This window comes from Podarcis vaucheri, assembly GCF_965113315.1.
Source record: "Podarcis vaucheri genome assembly, chromosome: 16".
NCBI lineage: Eukaryota > Metazoa > Chordata > Lepidosauria > Squamata > Lacertidae > Podarcis > Podarcis vaucheri.
This window is the reverse complement of record NC_138754.1, coordinates 37,077,330-37,095,351: the sequence shown is the minus strand read 5'-3', so window position 1 is coordinate 37,095,351 and position 18,022 is coordinate 37,077,330. Positions and strand designations below refer to the sequence as shown.

Here is an 18,022-nt window from a genome sequence, read left to right as displayed (position 1 = left end):
TCCCCAAGCGGGTGGCAGGTCCTTGAATCACAACTAACAACCTGGCTCAGTATGGTCAATTTGACAGTTCAGGTGGGAGAAGGGGAGCCATCTTGTTTTAGCCTTCTGGTGCTCTTTGATGTCAGGGACTGGGCAGAGGGGGAATGATGGAGATCGCCTCCCCAGCCTAACCCTTCCAGAGAAGAGGAAGGCAGTTCAGAATTACAGCAAGGGTTTGAAGGAGGTCACAGCTCAGAGGCAGATGAGGGGGGAAGTTGGGAAATAATGGGAGAGGAGAAGGAGGAAGAGGAAGCAATAGGGGGCGACAACTGATGGACTCAGTGTCTTTAGAGCATTCCAGACCTCCTCTCTCCCAGAACCTGGCGAGTCTTGAAAGTAGGAGAGCAAAGAGCTCAAAGGCAGAGGGTGCTTGTCAGCACCCATAGAAGTGATGTATGAGGAAGTGGGAGAGATGGGGGGTGGAGATTCACTTGGGACAACACCATTATCCAAGAGGCTGTGTTCCAAAGTATCTCTCTGTAAATACCAAATAAAAAGCAGACGGTAAGAAACTTTCCTTGTCTTTGTACATTCCTGGGGAAGGGTCTGTGGGAGTTGCTTACAGCCTCCCAACATTTTGGCACCATTCAAAGGGATTGGCTGTCCTTGAGGTTCACTCTCTAAACTCTGGGATTTGAGGCCAAGCTGACTCATCCCTCTGGAGCTTTGGGGTCCCTGGGAGTGGTGGGGCAGCAACTCTTCCCTTCTCACTTCCAAGGTGTGGCCTGAGAAAAGGGATAGTGCCTCTGAGAGCCAGTATGGTGTAGTGGTTAAGAGCGGTAGTCTTGTTATCTGGGGAACCGGGTTCGCGTCTCCGCTCCTCCACATGCAGCTGCTAGGTGACCTTGGGCCAGTCACACTTCTTTGAAGTCTCTCAGCCCCACTCACCTCACAGAGTGTTTGTTGTGGGGGAGGAAGGGAAAGGAGAATGTTAGCTGCTTTGAGACTCCTTAAAGGGAGTGAAAGGTGGGATATCAAATCCAAACTCTTCTTCTTCTTCTGTTTCCGCAGGCAGGGAAATGTCACCCAATGGCTGCAGTTGTAAATGGTGTTAGTTTCCCCCTTCACTGCTGATCTCCTTATGTTCACTGAATAAAAGTGGCCCAGTTCAACACCAGCCTGCCTGCCTGTCTCTTTATTCAGTCATCAGGATGCAAATGTGTTCTTTCAGAATTAAACAGGTTCCAAGGTTACAAACCACAGCGCACCTGTGGTTTAGGCTGAACTCTTTTACACACTTACCTAGAAGGAACACAATTTGACATGTATAGGGTTGTGCAGTTAAGGCAAGTAGTGAAAACCATTTCATTTCATTTTTTTTTTTTAATTCCAGGCCTGAAGTAGGATTTCATTTCACTGCTACAGGCTGGAATGTTTTGACAACTGTCTAGGATGTTTTCCTCTGTACCACGAGAGCCTGTATTTTGCATTTTTGCTATTTTTACTATCTCCCGTTGTTTCTACATGTAGTATTTGCTTGCACTGTGATGGCATTTTGGCCCTACCCTGGTGTGTGTTCTTTAGTAATTATTTATCATTTATTATTTGTTGTAGATAAATAATATTTATTGTACAATAAATTTATTGTAAATACATGTTTTACTTGTGATAATTTGGAAGAGTCAGAATGTTTTAAAAGCCCAACGTTGCATTTTTGTATGTTTGTTTGATTTGAGAACGTGTCTCACCTGCCCTTTCACAGTAGAAGACAGTGCTTGGGATGGCTTCTTACATATATATATATTTAAAAAGCATTTTTTGAAAACAAAACAAAACACAGTAATAAAAGAGATAACAGCAGATGATAAACAGCATCAGCTATGTTACCAGGTTCGGCCATTTAAAGCAAAACAAGGCAAAGTGTGAGCTGGTAACAACAACATGGTAGAAAATAGAAGGGGGCGGGTGAAGGGACAACCTGAAGATTCTCTTGTGTGTTCTAAACAATCTAGCCTCATTCACAGTCAAAGTGCACCAAATCTGTGTTGGAATATATCCTAGAGATCAACTACTCCAACCCCTTGTTCCAGGCGGCAATGCAGGATTGTAAGTATTACAACCAGTATGGTGGCTATCGGCTTACAGTAACACAAGGCTGGGCTTTTTCACTAGTGGCACAAGTGGGGGAGGGCCTCTCCCTGCCAAAATACAAGAGACCCCTTCCATTCTGCTGGTTCCCAAAGACACACCTTTCTAAGCATGCATTCCCCTGCACTGAACTAGGGGCATTATTCTTAAAATTGTTCTGTTTTTTATTATCGTTTGTTTCATTGCATATTTTAAGCAATCTGCATATTTTAATTATGGATTGATTTTATAGTAAACCACTCAGAAGCCATTTTGGCATATAAGTAGTAAATAAAACCGTCATCACTCCTGAAAGGTGGCCATTCAGGATCGGCTTAAATACCTCCAGCTTTCCTGATATTTTTTTTCTTTTAATACATTTTTATTGGTCTTTTAACATATCATTTCCAACAGTCATATAACATAACTTTTCATCTTATACAATATTTTAGACTGCCATTTCTTAATTTCACTATTACTCTTAATTATCATTAACTAATAATTCTCCTCATAGTCTTCCTTGCAATATTTTGAGTAATCCTCCTTACAAAACTTCTTGCAGTCCTGCTAGCGTAATCTGTTCAGTACAATTACTTTCCAAAGCTTTCCTGAAATTTCAACCCACTTGTTCTGCAAGTCCTGCCCCGCTCTGGAGCAACACAGAAGACATTTGTTCCAGCTTCTGCATGACAGCCCTTCAGATATGCAGAGTCGGGCCTCCCCCTCTCAGATCTTAGGGAGCAGGCAGGATGGCAAAGAAGGACATAGCCCTTTAAGTAACCCACAACTGACCCATTAAGGACTTCAAAGGGAATCACCAGCACCTTTAAGTGTGTCCTGCAGCAAACTGGTAACCAGTGCAGCCAATAGTCATACCTCATGTTACGTTTTCTTCATGTTACGTTCTTTCAGGTTACGTCCTGCGGTGACCCGGAAGTACCGGAAAGGGTTACTTCCAAGTTTCGCCACTCACGCATGTGCACAAGAGCTAAATTGCGCTTCATGCATGCGCACAAGAACCAAATCACGCCGCGCACCTGCGCAGATACGGTGCTTCAGGTTGCGCTCTTTTCATGTTGCAAATGGGCCTCTGGAACAGATCCCGTTTGCAACCAGAGGTACCACTGTATAAAATAGGTGTAATCGTCTCCTGCAGCCAAGCACCCACCAATACTTTTACTGCTGCATTCCCGACTAATTGAAATTTTCGAGAGACTTTCAGTAACCGTTTTACGTTTGATTTGTATTGCAATATAGAGAGTTCAATGGGACTTATTCCTGAACAGGCACACATGGGATCATTTTGTTAGTGGACATTGTTGGGAGCCCCCACCCCCACCCCGAATCTCCTCTATGGCCCTGATCCGTGCCCCCACCATCAGGATGATTTGCCCTTTGCTGCCCTGTGTTTCCATGGAAACATGCAATTAAAATAAGCTTTAAGAAAGGGAGGGTGCTGGACTGGCACAGCATAGGACTGGATATTGCTGCTTAACTGCTGTTAAGCAAAAGGATCTGATCCTGCACTGTACCGAGCCTTCACAAGCAACTTCCCTGCACACAAGGGAATCTGCTGCCAAAGGAGCAGCACCATGAAGTATTGGATCCTTCAGGCGGAAGGAAGAATCATAATCATTTTATTATTTATACCCCACCCACCTGACTGGATTACCCCAGCCACTCTGGGCAGCTCCCATCAGAATATTAAAAACACGATAAAACATCAAACACTAAAAACTTCCCTAAACAAGGCTGCCTTCAGATGTCTTCTAAAAGTCAGATAGTTGTTTATTTCCTTGACATCTGATGGGAGGGCGCCACCACCGAGAAGGCCCTCTGCCTGGCTAGGGAGGAGGAGAGATGCAGAGTGAAAGGCAGTCCCCACCTTCACCAGGTAAGTCTCTCTTTTGTGTGCTTTCTCGTGTGCCTTGTGTGCCTGCCTCTCTTTCCTGCCCCCAGATAGCTCTGGGCCCTCAAACTGACCTAGAGAGATCCAGGGCTGTCTGAGCTTGACCCAAACAAGACCTGGACCCCTCAAACAGATTTGGTTTGGCCTGGAATCTCATACTCTGCAACCATCCCGATTCTTCCGGGACATCCCGGAACCACGGAAGCCATCCCAGCTTCTGATTAGTTCCACTAAATATAAGATTACTTTGCAACATTCATGAATATTTGGTCTCTTTGGTACAAATATGAACCTTGTATTTCACTTTGAAATATTATTTTATGCCATTCATTCTTGTTAAGCTTTCTGTGATTACTATGATTATTATTTTCTTGTTTTATTTCTTCTTCTTCTTCTTCCTGTTTTTATGACCGTTTTTAAGTACAGATAGGGTGAACCTACATGAATCAGCAACTTGCCACAATCAGCCCTTTGTAACTTTCTTCTCTATTAGGGCCTGTTGCTTTTAAGGAAAGGGCAGGTGTTGTGTTGTTTTTATTTTTTCTTGTTTATTTTATTTTTTATTAGAATTTTATTTACAACTTAACATAAACCCCCACCCACCCCAAAACACAAATCCACGCTCATTAAACATGAACATAACATACAATAAGCATAAAATACAACAATACAAACAACCAAATAAAAGACTTCCTTTATCCTGTATCTGGCTTCCTTATTTACTTCTTAGAAACTGTTTCCTTTATGAATAATTATGGAGATTTTTCTAATTATAACTTAAAAATCCACAAAGTCTCCTGCAGACAATAATCGAAACAAGTCCAGGTATGTATTTTAGGACACAGTTTTGTGAAGTATTCTCTGCATTTTCCCCATGCTTTTTGAAACTCTTGTCAAGTGTGATCTCTAATTGCCTCTGTTAATCTAGCCAGTACAATATACTCTAACAGTTTGTCTTGCCATTCCTTTTTTGTTCGCACAGTTTCCCCCCCCCCCAGTTTTTAGCAATTGCTGATTGATAAGTGTTGTGTTGTTTTTATTGCAACAATCTGTATGTGATCTTTTATGTGTAGATGTTGTATAAGTAGATATATAAAACAGACAATAAAATTTTTAAAAACCCTTCCCGGCATCTCTATAGAGAGGTTTTAGGAGGGAAGGAAGAAAAGGAGACACCTTTCCCCTTTCCCAAACTTCAGAAACTTCTCTCTCGCTTGCTATGCAAGCAACAAATCGTTCAAGTTTGGCTGGCAACCAAATCCAAATATAAGAACTGAAACTGGGACTTTGAAAATGACCATTTCCTTAAATACAACTGTATGTCAGCCATCAAATACTGCCAGTGCACAACGCCAATCAAATACAGACAAAAACTAAATTACTACTGCCTGCCAACCTTCAAATGCCGCCAATTCTGCTATACCATCACCTTCTAAAATGCTACAGCGCATCAGCTATCAAACAGCCTTGCACATTAAATGCTGCTATCAAATGTAAACATTGAAGCAAAGCATCGTCAAAATGCGTAAGATTCAGGTATCAAGAGATTTGGTGGGTGTTAAAGCAAAAGGAAGAAGTGGAGCATCTAAGGAAGAGTTAATAATATTCACATGGGAGAACAAACTGATCTGAGTTACATATACAGAACCGATTGCTCTTACCTCAAGGTGAACTGGTCCTCTGTCGAATTTTTAGCAATAGACACCACAAAGGTCAAAACATCCCCTTGCTTGACAGTCTTTGGTATATACTGGATAGCAATGTTGCTATCCAACCACATTTCGCTTAAGGAAGGGCTACCTCGTGTCTGGTAGAGGAAAACACTCCCAATTCGCTGCAAGGGTGGCCCCGATTCATCAATATCATTGCGCCCAGGTCTGATCCCATTGTTCTTCCTTAGATCCTCCTTAGCGCAATCCGCTTTCTCGTCCCCTGGTTGGATAGCATAATAAAGTTCCACTGGGCTCCCTTCCGACTGATTCAGCAGCTTCTTACGGCCAGCAACTACCGTTGGTGGGTTGAACCAGCTGGGGAGAAGTTCCAACTCAGCCACACACAACCCCAGATCTCCTTTCAGCCGACAGCTCCCCCGGACTTCCCTCGTCTCTCGAAAAGCAAAGACCCTTAAGCATGGCAGCTTTTCAGTGACGCTGTAGTCATCCCAGTCCCTCCCGACTATATAGAACAGGATCTGGACTTTGGGGTGGCTTAGGTAGACTTTGTTGTTCATGATGTACGCCTTCAACTTCCAGTTGAAAGAGAACTTGGGGGCAGTCGCTCCAAATGGATTTGAAGGTGACAAGAGGTCCTGGGGAACCACCTGCTCAATGGAAAAAGGCCCATATGTTGCATTCAGGATCGGAGGCCTCTTGGATTTATAGACTAGGAAGGACTCCACTCGAGACTGAAGGCTAGAGTTCCTCATGATATCCTGGTTTGCTTCTTTCAGAAAGAAGGAAACATCGGCATTGTGGATGTGGTAACTCACAGGCAGATATGTCGGCAGCAAGGAAAACCTCTGGATGCTCTCCAGGATCCCCCGGCTTTCCGTCACTGGTAAAAGGAAAGGAGAGTTTAGAAGCCTGAAAGCTAATATCGAAGGGAAATATTCCAAGGGCCAGAAAAACACACACCATAAAAGCCCTGTGGCATCAGAACAAAAGGTCTATCTGCTTCAACATCCCACTTCCCACAATTGCCAGTCAGAGGCCTCCAGGAAGCCCCCAAGCAGGGCATGAAAGCAACAGCCCTCTTCTGCAGATCGTCCCACACCAGCAACTGAGAAGTGCACCAGAGATATACCACCTGTGAATATGGATTATCAAAGCTAAAAGCCACTGGCAGATCAATTGTCCAACAGGGACCAGTCTAATCCCCTTTTAAACCCGCCACCACTACATTTTATGCTGATCTGATAAGGGGTATGGAGCCTGTTGCCTGGCCACCCACTCCTTCCCCCTTCTTTCTGGTACCATCTGGAATAGAACAGCTTGATGTGATCACAGTGCACACAGGTGAAATGGCAAAAGTGGAACGTTACATTTCAGACAGTAGGTGGTGGAATGTGGGATAAATGTTTCCCTGTGGAAAAGGTACCCTTTTGTTCACAAATGTAAGCAGGAACGTGGTCTCGGTTCAGGATGATCCTGTGCTGCTGTGTAATGCATCACGGAAAGGCCCAACCCAGGGCATAAAAAAAGGCAAGGTGGGACACGGTTTAGGCTGGATTGATGTACAGAGCTCTGAAGCTTATCCAGCAAGTAACAAGCTGAAAATGAACTCTTATACAGTAGTAGAGGTGGTGGCAAGTACAGCCTAACTGTAAGACTTCAGACTATGGATAAAAAGAGTGAGAGAAACTTTGCGTGGGCAGGCGGAGTCCCCAGATCCTGCACGGTCCCCCCGTCATGTGGAATAACGACTCAAGACAACGTGCTATGGGATTAAATTGGCCACAACTTTATTAAATTTCAAATGTGGGTAGACCTTGGCTCAGGCATTGGGCGTTCTCCCTCCCTGGTCCCCAGCCGGGGACCTAGGGAGCATCAGGGTTATCCAGTGTGTGTGTGGGGGATGGGCCGGCTCTGGAGAACATATGTTCAAGCAGAGATGGCCGCCCCCGTAACGCCGCCGCCGCAGGGGAGAGCAATGACAACCTTTCGGTGTACGGCCAAAGCCTCCCTTCAGAAAACCCCTTTAACGGGGAACCCTGGTATCGCCGCCGCAAGAGGAAGATGGACAAAAGGATTCCGCCCAAGGCCTGATACCGCCAAAGTTGTGACGTTTTGCTACGGGAAAGGCGAAACCTGCCAATGCAGGGAAATTCCTTTCCGGCCCTTTAACAGCGACCTTAACGTAGCAGCGCCCGCATACCTGTGAAGAAAAGTTAACCTGAAAAAACCTGTGAAGAAAAGTTAACCTGCAAAATAAGACATTAACTGAGGGTGGGTAGGGTGGGAGAAGCTCTGGAGCCAAGTGAGGATTCCTAGGTAAGATCCTCCCTCTATTGTGTGGGCAGGTAATCCCTCCCCTACCTGGCCTGGTCTCCTTGGCAACGCTTCCCCCAGGTGGGATTGGACAACTGACTGAGGTAGGCGGAGACCTCCAGGTATCACACCTGAGGGAAGGCAAAGCCAAGCCTATGCTGTTGGGGCCGCTCCAGGTCTAGGGGCTGCACGCGCCCACGCAAAGGGCGCCCCCCATTTTAAGCGGGGAGCGGTCATTCCGGAATACCAGCACAAAGCAGTGGGGTGGGGGGTGAGAATGCAACTCTCATAATGCTGACATATTTCATGGATGCCCAGGAAGGTTTTCTTGTCTGTGGTCACTCGCAAACCCCATCCAAGTGCTTACTCAGAATTACTAAACGCTAGCAGGGAGGACCTGGTGCTGTAATACGATGCTCTACTTAAATGGTCCAGCCTTCTCCAGTAATCTGCTACTGCAGCTGAGCAGGACCGCCTTAGGTCTTCTGCATGGAGTCCCTTGAATCAGAGGAAGGCAGTGCAAGAACTTCAGGCCAGGGTGTGGGGAGACTGGCCCTACGGGGTCATATGAGAGCATTTCTGAAGCTACCCTTACATGCCTTTCCTCTTTTGCTTCAGTGTCCTCACCCTCTTCCCCTGAAGAGGAGGAATCTGACTCCAGCGTCATGGCCAATCCTTCAGAGGCCTTCATCTGGTCCTATCTAAAGAGCTGGCAAACTAGTCCTGCCTCCACTACTCATGCATGTGGGGATGGCCTCTCAGAGTGGGGCCTGTGCACCTATGTTGGTGGCAGATGCAGGAACAGCACACTATCTCCATGCAAAGGGTCCGTTGAACCTCTGGAGTATCCCCTGAATCATTCCATGGTCTTGCATGGGAGTTGAAGGGTACCATGTTGGATACCCCTTCCTTAGACCTTGTGTGCCTTTCCCCACCCCCCACATTGCAAAAATACAAGCATGCACTGACAACCCCATTGGGGGGCGGAACACCTTATTGCCTTGTGTTTTAACCCATGTGCAGGGGCAGTTCTGCACATCAGTCAAACACAACAGCAACCTTGAACATGCACCAGTTCCCACATTCATTTTGGAAAGTCTCCAAATTAAGCTGGAAATAAGTCTCCAAATTAAGCTGGGAAATAGCAGAAACTGAGGCAGATAAAACATATGAAACAAGAAAAATAAAACCCGAACAAAACTGAGAAAACCAGTGCCTATCTAAAAACAAGCACATTCAAAGAGAGCCAGTGTGGTGTAGTGGTTAAGAGCAGTAGTCACGTAATCTGGGTAACCGGGTTCACATCTCCGCTCCTCCACATGCAGCTGCTGGGTGACCTTGGGCCAGTCACACTTCTTTGAAGTCTCTCAGCCCCACTCACCTCACAGAGTGTTTGTTGTGGGGGAGGAAGGGAAAGGAGAATGTTAGCCGCTTTGAGACTCCTGAAAGGGAGTGAAAGGCGGGATATCAAATCCAAAGTCCTCTTCTTCTATGAAAATGATGGAAATTAAGTTATGACTGTGAAAAGTTTAAATTCTAGAGTATATAATTAGAGGAAAGTACAAAAACACATGAAATAAGATATCAATTTGCTGTTTAGATTTATTGTAAAGAAAGCAGGGGATGGAAGATGTGGGGAAGTCCAGTTGATCATGAAAAAAGATTCTGAAAAGTGATTTTTCTTTTATCTAATCTTTTCTTTCTTTCTGTAAAACCGCTTTTGCTGTGTTATTGAAGATGTATTCTGACCTTGGAAAAAAAAGCAATAAAAAAATATTATTAAAAAAACAAAAACAAAAAAAACAACAAAGTCCTCTTCTTCTTCTTCTGTGAGCTAGGGCCCTGCTCCCCAATATTCAATTCACTCTATTTCTGATGGTCAGGCTGCAATTATCAGGGGTTATGTAGCCAAAGCTGCACCATCCACGTGCAACAGGGAGGGATTAGCAGGCCCAGTGGTGGAGCATATGCCCATGTTGCCCAGGGCGGGCGCGTTCCTGAAGGTCACGGGTGCGCGCTCCTGAGGGGCGCGGAGGGTGCCCTCCCAGGCACGGGATAGCGACGTGCGCACCCACTGATTCTGCTTCCTTCCTCTCCCCTTCCTGCTCGCCTGCCTCCTCCAGCTGGGAGCACAGGGCAATGGTGCACCACCCGCCTGTGACTCCTGCGCCTACTGCCAGCCATCAGGGGAAGGGGGGAGCTGCTGTGCCACGCTCCTGGCTGGAGGAGGTAGGCAGGCAGGCGAGAGGATGGGAAGGAGGCAGGCAAGCAGGAAGGGGAGAGGAAGGAACCAGCAAAGTGGCGAGGCAGCTCCCCTCGTGGTAGGTGTGGGAGTCTGAGTCACGGGCGGGCAGAGCACTGAATGTCACCCTCGCTCAGGGATGACACCTGGAGCGGTTTCCCTCCTGCACCCACCTTCCTCCACCAGTGCGCAGGCCCAGAGAAACCCACTGGAGGCTGGCCCATTTGGGCAAATGAGGCACTTCCCTGCTAAACCTCAGCCAGCCTTTCACCTATCCCTGACTTACAGCCATTCTAGGAGATGGCACAGCCTACCACTTCCCCCTTCTTTGTCTTAAGTGTCACCCTTGCAGAACACAGAAAAGAGGGAGATGAGGACAGAGTTGAGACCAATGCCATTGGCTCTGGCTGCACCTACTAGCGGTCTCCTTGCCTCCTGCCTATGGACATCAACCACCATTGGAGAAGCCCCAATACTGACAGAAGCGAGTGGGGTGGGGGAACCAAACATGGGGAAACCCCAAGATAGCTCAATGAGAACTGAGTATGAGTAGGAACATAATGCTGGCTATTAAGGGAGTAGGGAGAGGGAACAAAGGTGGATAGGGAATGGAGTGCCCAGAATCTGGAAGTACACCACACCAAAATGTTTGATACACTTCCCACTTCTAGTTTTCTGGTTGCAGCAGCCTACTGCTTGCTTTCCTTTTTTTTAATGCAAGAGAGGTGGAACAAAGACAAGGTTGTGCACAATTGTGGATGGCACGTTAATCAAGCAAGCTAATGAGTTAACCCAGTACCCCGTGGAAACTCCAAATTGAGCATTTCATCACTCGCCAAACACCAACAGTTTCAATTGCACAGATAATTCTTCAAATTTGGGTCCGCAAGTTGTGTTCCTTTTCCCCCTATTATTCTTTTAAATAATTGCATTGTTCTTGCACCCCCCACCCTTTTTCCAAGGAGTGTGGTGTGCATTGGAGTGGGGGAAGGGGCGCGAAGGCAGAAGGGTCCATCTCATTTTCAGATTAGCAAGGAACAAGAATTAAAACTAAAACCTTAAAATAAAAAAGGTCCAGAATATATTAACAGCCAGGTGGAAATAGGATGTTTTCAACATCCACACTAAGATGGAGCTCTTTGCACCTCCTTTGGGAAGGCATGCTACAACCAGGGTGCTATCACAAAAAGGTGCTGCCCTGTATTCCCACCCAGCAAGTCTCTTTCCATGTTTGAAAATACAACAAGGAACTCACCTTGTGGGCATGCTCATATAGCGGGGGGGGGGGGGAGACAGGACAGTATGTCCTATATTCCTTTATACATATCCTGGCCTGGTAGTTCAGAGCATTCGGTGTGCAAAGTTACAGGGTTTCAGCAGGAAACTATGGGACATGCACTCTCTGAAATGTCTGCATGAGCAAACAGTATTGAACACAGGATGATAGTATTCAACCACTCTGAGACAATCATAACAAAAACGGGCCCTTTGGTCAGAATTTTGGGAAATATTGATCTGCACAAATTTCAAAGAAGGAGAGAGGGAGGCCTTTGAAAGTTCACAACGCCTTCTTCCCTCATTCCGTGCCGCCAGCAGCGCCATTGACATCGCTTTGCGCTCTGTTTATGGTTGTTTTAAAGGCTTGCATAATTAAAAGCTGTGAAAGACTGCGGTAAGACCCAACTCACTGATACAGTCTTGGCAAACCACACATACACACCCATTCACCCATGAAAAACAGCACTAAGACTTCAGACTATGGATAAAAAGAGCGAGAGAAACTTTCCGGAATACCAGCACAAGGCAGTGGAGTGGGGTGGTGAGAATGCAACTCTCAGAATCCGGACGTATTTCATGGATGCCCAGGAAGATTTTCTTGTCTGTGGTCACTCGCCAACCCCATCCAAGTGCTTACTCAGAACTAGCAGGGAGGACCTAGTGCTGCCCAGATATTTTTAGACCCCCCCCCCAAAAAAATGTGATTTTTAAATGGATAATGCAATTTGCAAGTGTGCACCTATCATACCAAAAATTGGGTGAATTCAATCCCAAGTCATATTTTGGTTTGCCATCTTTATTCAAGATGGCACCCGGCATCGAAACATCAACGAAGACTGCCACCCCCACTTCGGGAACCCCCAGGTCAAGTATGGGGAATGATCTCTCAGGAGTTGGCTGAACCTATGCCCCCAAATAGATGAATGTACATGAGACCTTCTGAGGCAAAGCAGATGCTCTAAGCACGGAGCTACAGCTCTCCCCAATAAATAGGTGCAGTGCAGCAGGAAAAAGCAGGGGGCACTGGCTTAGAGTGAAACCTGGAGTGTTTATTCTTGCTGTGGGCCTCTGCTTTTTCTTCCCAGGGGCTGTGCTGAACTTTCCTTTGATTCCATACCCTCCAACATTTCTCCAGTGAAAATAGAGGTGCCCTATTCAACAACAACAAACAAACAAGCAACAATTTATAACCCACCCATCTGACTGGGTTGCCCCAGCCACTCTGAGTGGCTTCCAACATTTATAAAAACAAAATAAAACATTTTAAAACTATACAGGGCTGCCTTCAGATATCTTCGAAAGGTTGTATCTCCTTGGCTCAGGGGTCTTAGAACTCAATACCCTCCAACATTTCGCTGATGGAAATAGGGACATCCTAAGGAAAAGTGGGACATTCCAGGATCAAATCAGAAACCAGGATGGCTTCTATAAATCTGGGACTGTCCCTGGAAAATAGGGTCACTTCCAAGAGTCTGCAATTGCAGCCTGCTTTGTGGGTTGTTGTGCTGCTGGCTTCTCTGTGTTCAGCAAAAGGGGGGCCTTTTGGGGGCTAAGCTGGGCAGAATTGGTGTTGTGCAGCTGAAGTCTCCTCTTCTCCTTTGATAATGCTTAATGAGTGAAATATTCTCAGAGTCGAGTGTGAATTTCATGCTCTTTATTCCGCTCATAGTAGCAATGAATGAATCTTTCGCCAAAACGTCTAGCTATATATACATTATTTACACGCATGATTGGCTAATTCCGTGCTGCTCCTGCAGGCCAATCAGGTTGCTGATTCACTTCATCCAGGAGCCTGATTGGCTGCCCCTGCAGCCTAATCAGGTTGCTGATTCACTTCCACCTGGAGCTGGATTGGGCGGCTTCTGTGGACCAATCAGACTGCTGCATTCTGGATCCTATTGTTCTAGGATTCAGCTCAGTACATAACAATGAGTCATGCTTAAATTATATCACTGGGGCCCATCCCAAGACATCACCAGGGCCTATCCATGTGTCATCATGAGGGACCATCCCTAGCTCTCAGGTTTGGGCCTGGAAATTTCAGGGTCTGGGATGCTCCTGACCAGGCAAGCTGCACGGGAGAGCCGTTCTTCACAAGGGAAAACAATGCATCATATCTCTCACATACAGAACTGGGGGGCCAACATCTGGGGTCCCTTCACAAGAGAGGAATGCTATCCTAGTATCAAGGCCTCACCTCCTCTCTACAGTAGAGCAGAGAGCAAAAGTCGTCCCCCCCCAAAAAAAATCCACAACACAGAACTGGTGCCAAAATACTTAATCAAAGAGGGTGTTGGGTCTTTCGCTTCCTCCAGCAGTTTAGGTGAAGTGGCTCCCTGACCTTCAGCAGGGCTGGTAATTTAATTTAGAAGGCACTGGGGTCCTTAAAACAATCAAGCGAGGAGGAATAGCTAATGAGGCTATGGTGGATTGCAATTACAGCCGAAAAAACAGCATGCAAATATTTCCAAGGTGGAGTGCAGAAACAGTAGACAGGATCTAGGGGGGCGGGGAGAAGGGGAGAGAGAAAATTAATATATGAATTATGTAAAAGGAACTGACTAAATTAGCAATGATAATGTCTTCTTTGATTTGTGACGCTGTTTCCCAAACTTTCTGAACTATTTGTACATAATTCTGCCTTTTCTTACTCTTCGTTTTCTAAATGAATTGTTTTTTTAAAAAAGCTTCATTTTTTATATTAAAAAAGTGATAATCTGTTTTTTCTAGAGGAAAAGGCATGGGAACACACCTCCCTCAGAACACCCACCCTAGAGATCCTTTGTGGGCCAGCCAGAGGCTTGCTGAGGCCGCTCAGCTGAGGCAAGGGGAGCCTTCCTCAACTCAGCTGAGCAGCCTAACAAGCCCCCACTCCCCTGCGCCTCTCTGGAGCAGCATGGGGGTTTGCTCAGCCAAGGCGCGTCTTCCCTCACGTCAGCTGTTAGCTGGGTGGCTGAAGAGCCTCAGCAAACCCTCGCTGCACCTCCAGCTCATGATACCCTCTCTGGAGCCCATAGAGGATGTCTCCTTCAGGCTCCAGAGGCACAGCAGGGCTTTGCTGAAGCTGGCCAAGTCTCTCCCCATGCTTCCAGCGCCCAACTGAGAGGTGCTGGAACGCCATTCCAAAGAAGTCCAGCTGAAAAAAAGCCCTGGAGATAATACAGTGGTACCTCGGGTTACAGACGCTTCAGGTTACACACTCCGCTAACCCAGAAATAGTACCTGGGGTTAAGAACTTTGCTTCAGGAAGAGAACATAAATCATGTGGCGGCAGCAGGAGGCCCCATTAGCACAGGTTATCTCAGGTTAAGAACATTTTCAGGTTAAGAACGGACCTTCTTAACGCGACGTACCACTGTAATACAAATACATTACACCAGACTCAGAGACTTCATAGGCCTTCTTCTTCTTCTTCTTCTTCTTCTTCTTCTTCTTCTTCTTCTTCTTCTATGATCACTCATATCCAAGTAAGATTGTCTTCCATAAACATGGTTTTAACAGTGACTGTGGAGGCCAATTCTGGATCCACACCTCCTTTCACAGTGGGGACATAGGCCTAGTCCTCTCTTGTGCTTCGAGTTCCTCCCTAAGGCTTCCTTCAGGAAACCTGGCTGGTCACGGAACACAACAGGAAGATTTTTTAAAGCAGGGATAACTAACATAGTGATCTCCAGATGTTGTGGGGCTCCAGCTCCCATCAGCACCAGCCAGCATGGCCAGTTGCCTGGGACAATGGGAATTGCAGTTCAAGTTGATGTAAAGGAACAACAGAGGGAGAGGGAGAGAACCACTACAGCCCTACTGGCTTGGGATGGCCTAGCTTCAGTCTACAAGTTGTTGTTGTTGTTTAGTCGTTTAGTCGTGTCCGACTCTTCGTGACCCCATGGACCAGAGCACGCCAGGCACTTCTGTCCTCCACTGCCTCCCGCAGTTTGATCAGACTCATGCTGGTAGCTTCAAGAACACCATCCAACCATCTCATTCTCTGTCGTCCCCTTCTCCTTGTGCCCTCCATCTTTCCCAACATCATGGTCTTTTCCAGGGAGTCTTCTCTTCTCATGAGGTGGCCAAAGTATTGCAGCCTCAGCTTCACGATCTGTCCTTCCAGTGAGCGCTCAGGGCTGATTTCCTTCAGAATGGAGAGATTTGATCTTCTTGCAGTCCATGGGACTCTCAAGACTCTCAACTTGTAGAGACTCTTGAGAGTCTACAAGTTAGACTACTGCAATGCATTGTACATGGGGCTGCCTTTGAAGATGGTTTGGAAACTACAACTACTGAAGTACACTGCTGCAAGGCTTGTTAACTGTGACAGGAAGCCATGTCCATGTCCACCTTTCCCCACATGAACCTGCCTAGGCCCTGAGATCATCTCTGAAGACCTTTCCTTGCATGCTGCCACTGAGGGAGCTCTGACAGGTGGCGAGGAGAGAATAGGCCTTCTCTGTAGCAGCCCTGCATTCATGGAACACTCTCACACTGCCAGGCAAATACATTTTTGTTTGTGCAGACATTTGGGCAACACCAGTGATAGGATTGTACTGTTAAATCCCTTTTTAATAATATTTATGTGGATTTTATTATTGTGCTGTTTTTCCTTGACTGTAGATCACTTTGGGTATTTCTTGGTGGGCAAAAGGTAAAGGCAAAGGACCCCTGAAAGTTAAGTCTTAGTCACAAACGACTCTGGGGTTGCGGAGCTCATCTCGCTTTGCTGGCCGAGGGAGCCGGCATTTGTCTGCAGACAGTTTTCCCGGGTCATGTGGCCAGCATGTCTAAGCCACTTCTGGCGCAATGGAACACTGACACCAGAGCAGCGCACGGAAACGCCATTTACCTTCCCACCGGAGTGGTACCTATTTATCTACTTGCACTACGACGTGCTTTCGAACTGCTAGGTTGGCAGGAGCAGGGACCGAGCAACGGGAGCTCACCGCATTGCGGGGATTCAAACTGCCAACCTTCTGATCAGCAAGTCCTAGGCTCTGTGGTTTACACCACAGTGATGGACAAATTTAATAAATCTCAAATATCTCCCCCAAGTATTTATTAATAATTTGGGGAAATAGCTCAGTCAATAGAGCATGAGACTCTCGAGGTCTTGGGCTTGAGCTCCACACAGGGCAAGTGATTCCTGTATTGCAAGGGGTTGGACCAGATGACCCTTCTGGTCCCCTCCACAATTCTATAGTTTATTATTATTTTGTTGTGTTTTATTTTCCCCACCTTTATTTCCAAGGGTAATTTCTTTCCGACCCTGCTTTAATGGTCAGATAGCAAAAGGGAGAATATATTGGCACAGTCTTACATAAAACAACTCAACCCCATATACAGTGGTACCTCAGGTTACATACGCTTCAGGTTACATACACTTCAGGTTACACACTCTGCTAACCCAGAAATAGTGCTTCAGGTTAAATACTTTGCTTCAGGATAAGAACAGAAATCGGGCTCCAGCGGCGCGGCAGCAGCAGGAGGCCCCATTAGCTAAAGTGGTGCTTCAGGTTAAGAACAGTTTCAGGTTAAGAACGGACCTCCGGAACGAATTAGGTACTTAACCTGAGGTACCACTGTACATGGGCTTCACTACAGCCTCCAACATCCTTGACCCTTGGTGATGTTTGCTTGGCTGATGGGAAGCAGAGTCCAATGACACCCAGAAGGCTACAAGTCCCACACCCTAGAGATTCTCCATTCTCCATTTATTCTCTTTTTTTAAAAAAAAACAACCCTTGAAATAACACATTGTCACCTAGCAAAGAAGACCAGCATTCTCCCATAGAAGGCAAACGCTTCTGAAAGCTATTCCAGTGAGTCTCTTTGCAGGTCTTATTTCCCATGTTATGCTAGTCTCTCTCTTAATGAGCCATTTCCCCTGTTATTCCCCAACAGGGAACGCTGAAGGCTGCTGACATGATTTGCTACTGTGGGAAGTGCTAATCAGCAGCACTCAGGGAAGAAGAAAAAAACCCAACACCAAGGGTGTGGGCGAAAAATGATGACCATCTAGTGGAGTTTTAAAAGCAAATTCCACTCTTTTTCTGGAGGGACGTAAATATGCAGTAGAGACAGCACTTGTCGAGTGAAAACTCAAGCTGTAATTAGAACTATACATCCATGGAAGGGAGAATAGTCCTTCCACTGAGCACAACGTCTATAGTATGCTAAAGGATGAAGACAGCCTTTCTGGGCTAATTGCATCTTCCAGCTGAGCTAAGAGGCAGGTGGGCTGGGATGGTTGCATGCTGGACCAAAACCACATAGGGCATCAGAGAGTCTTGGAACCTAGAAGCAAACTGGTAACCATTTATCTTTATTTGAATTATTATTATTCATATAGATAGAGTGGCCACCAGGACCACATAACACCGGTCCTGAGAGATCTGCATTGGCTCCCAGTATGTTTCTGAGCACAATTCAAAGTGTTGGTGCTGACCTTTAAAGCCCTAAACAGCCTCAGACCAGTATACCTTGAAGGAGCGTCTCCACCCCCCATCATTC

The 18,022-nt window shown here is 46.3% G+C and overlaps 1 protein-coding gene across 1 annotated transcript in view; it reads right to left on the bottom strand.

The window, feature by feature from the left end:
• LOC309521518 (transmembrane protein 132D-like) overlaps positions 1-18,022 on the bottom strand; it is a 446,397-nt gene that overhangs the window by 331,082 nt on the left and 97,293 nt on the right. The window contains exon 2 of the mRNA XM_082204115.1: positions 5,677-6,568. Within this exon, the coding sequence (XP_082060241.1) occupies positions 5,677-6,568 (892 nt within the window). The remainder of the gene's footprint in view (positions 1-5,676; positions 6,569-18,022) is intronic.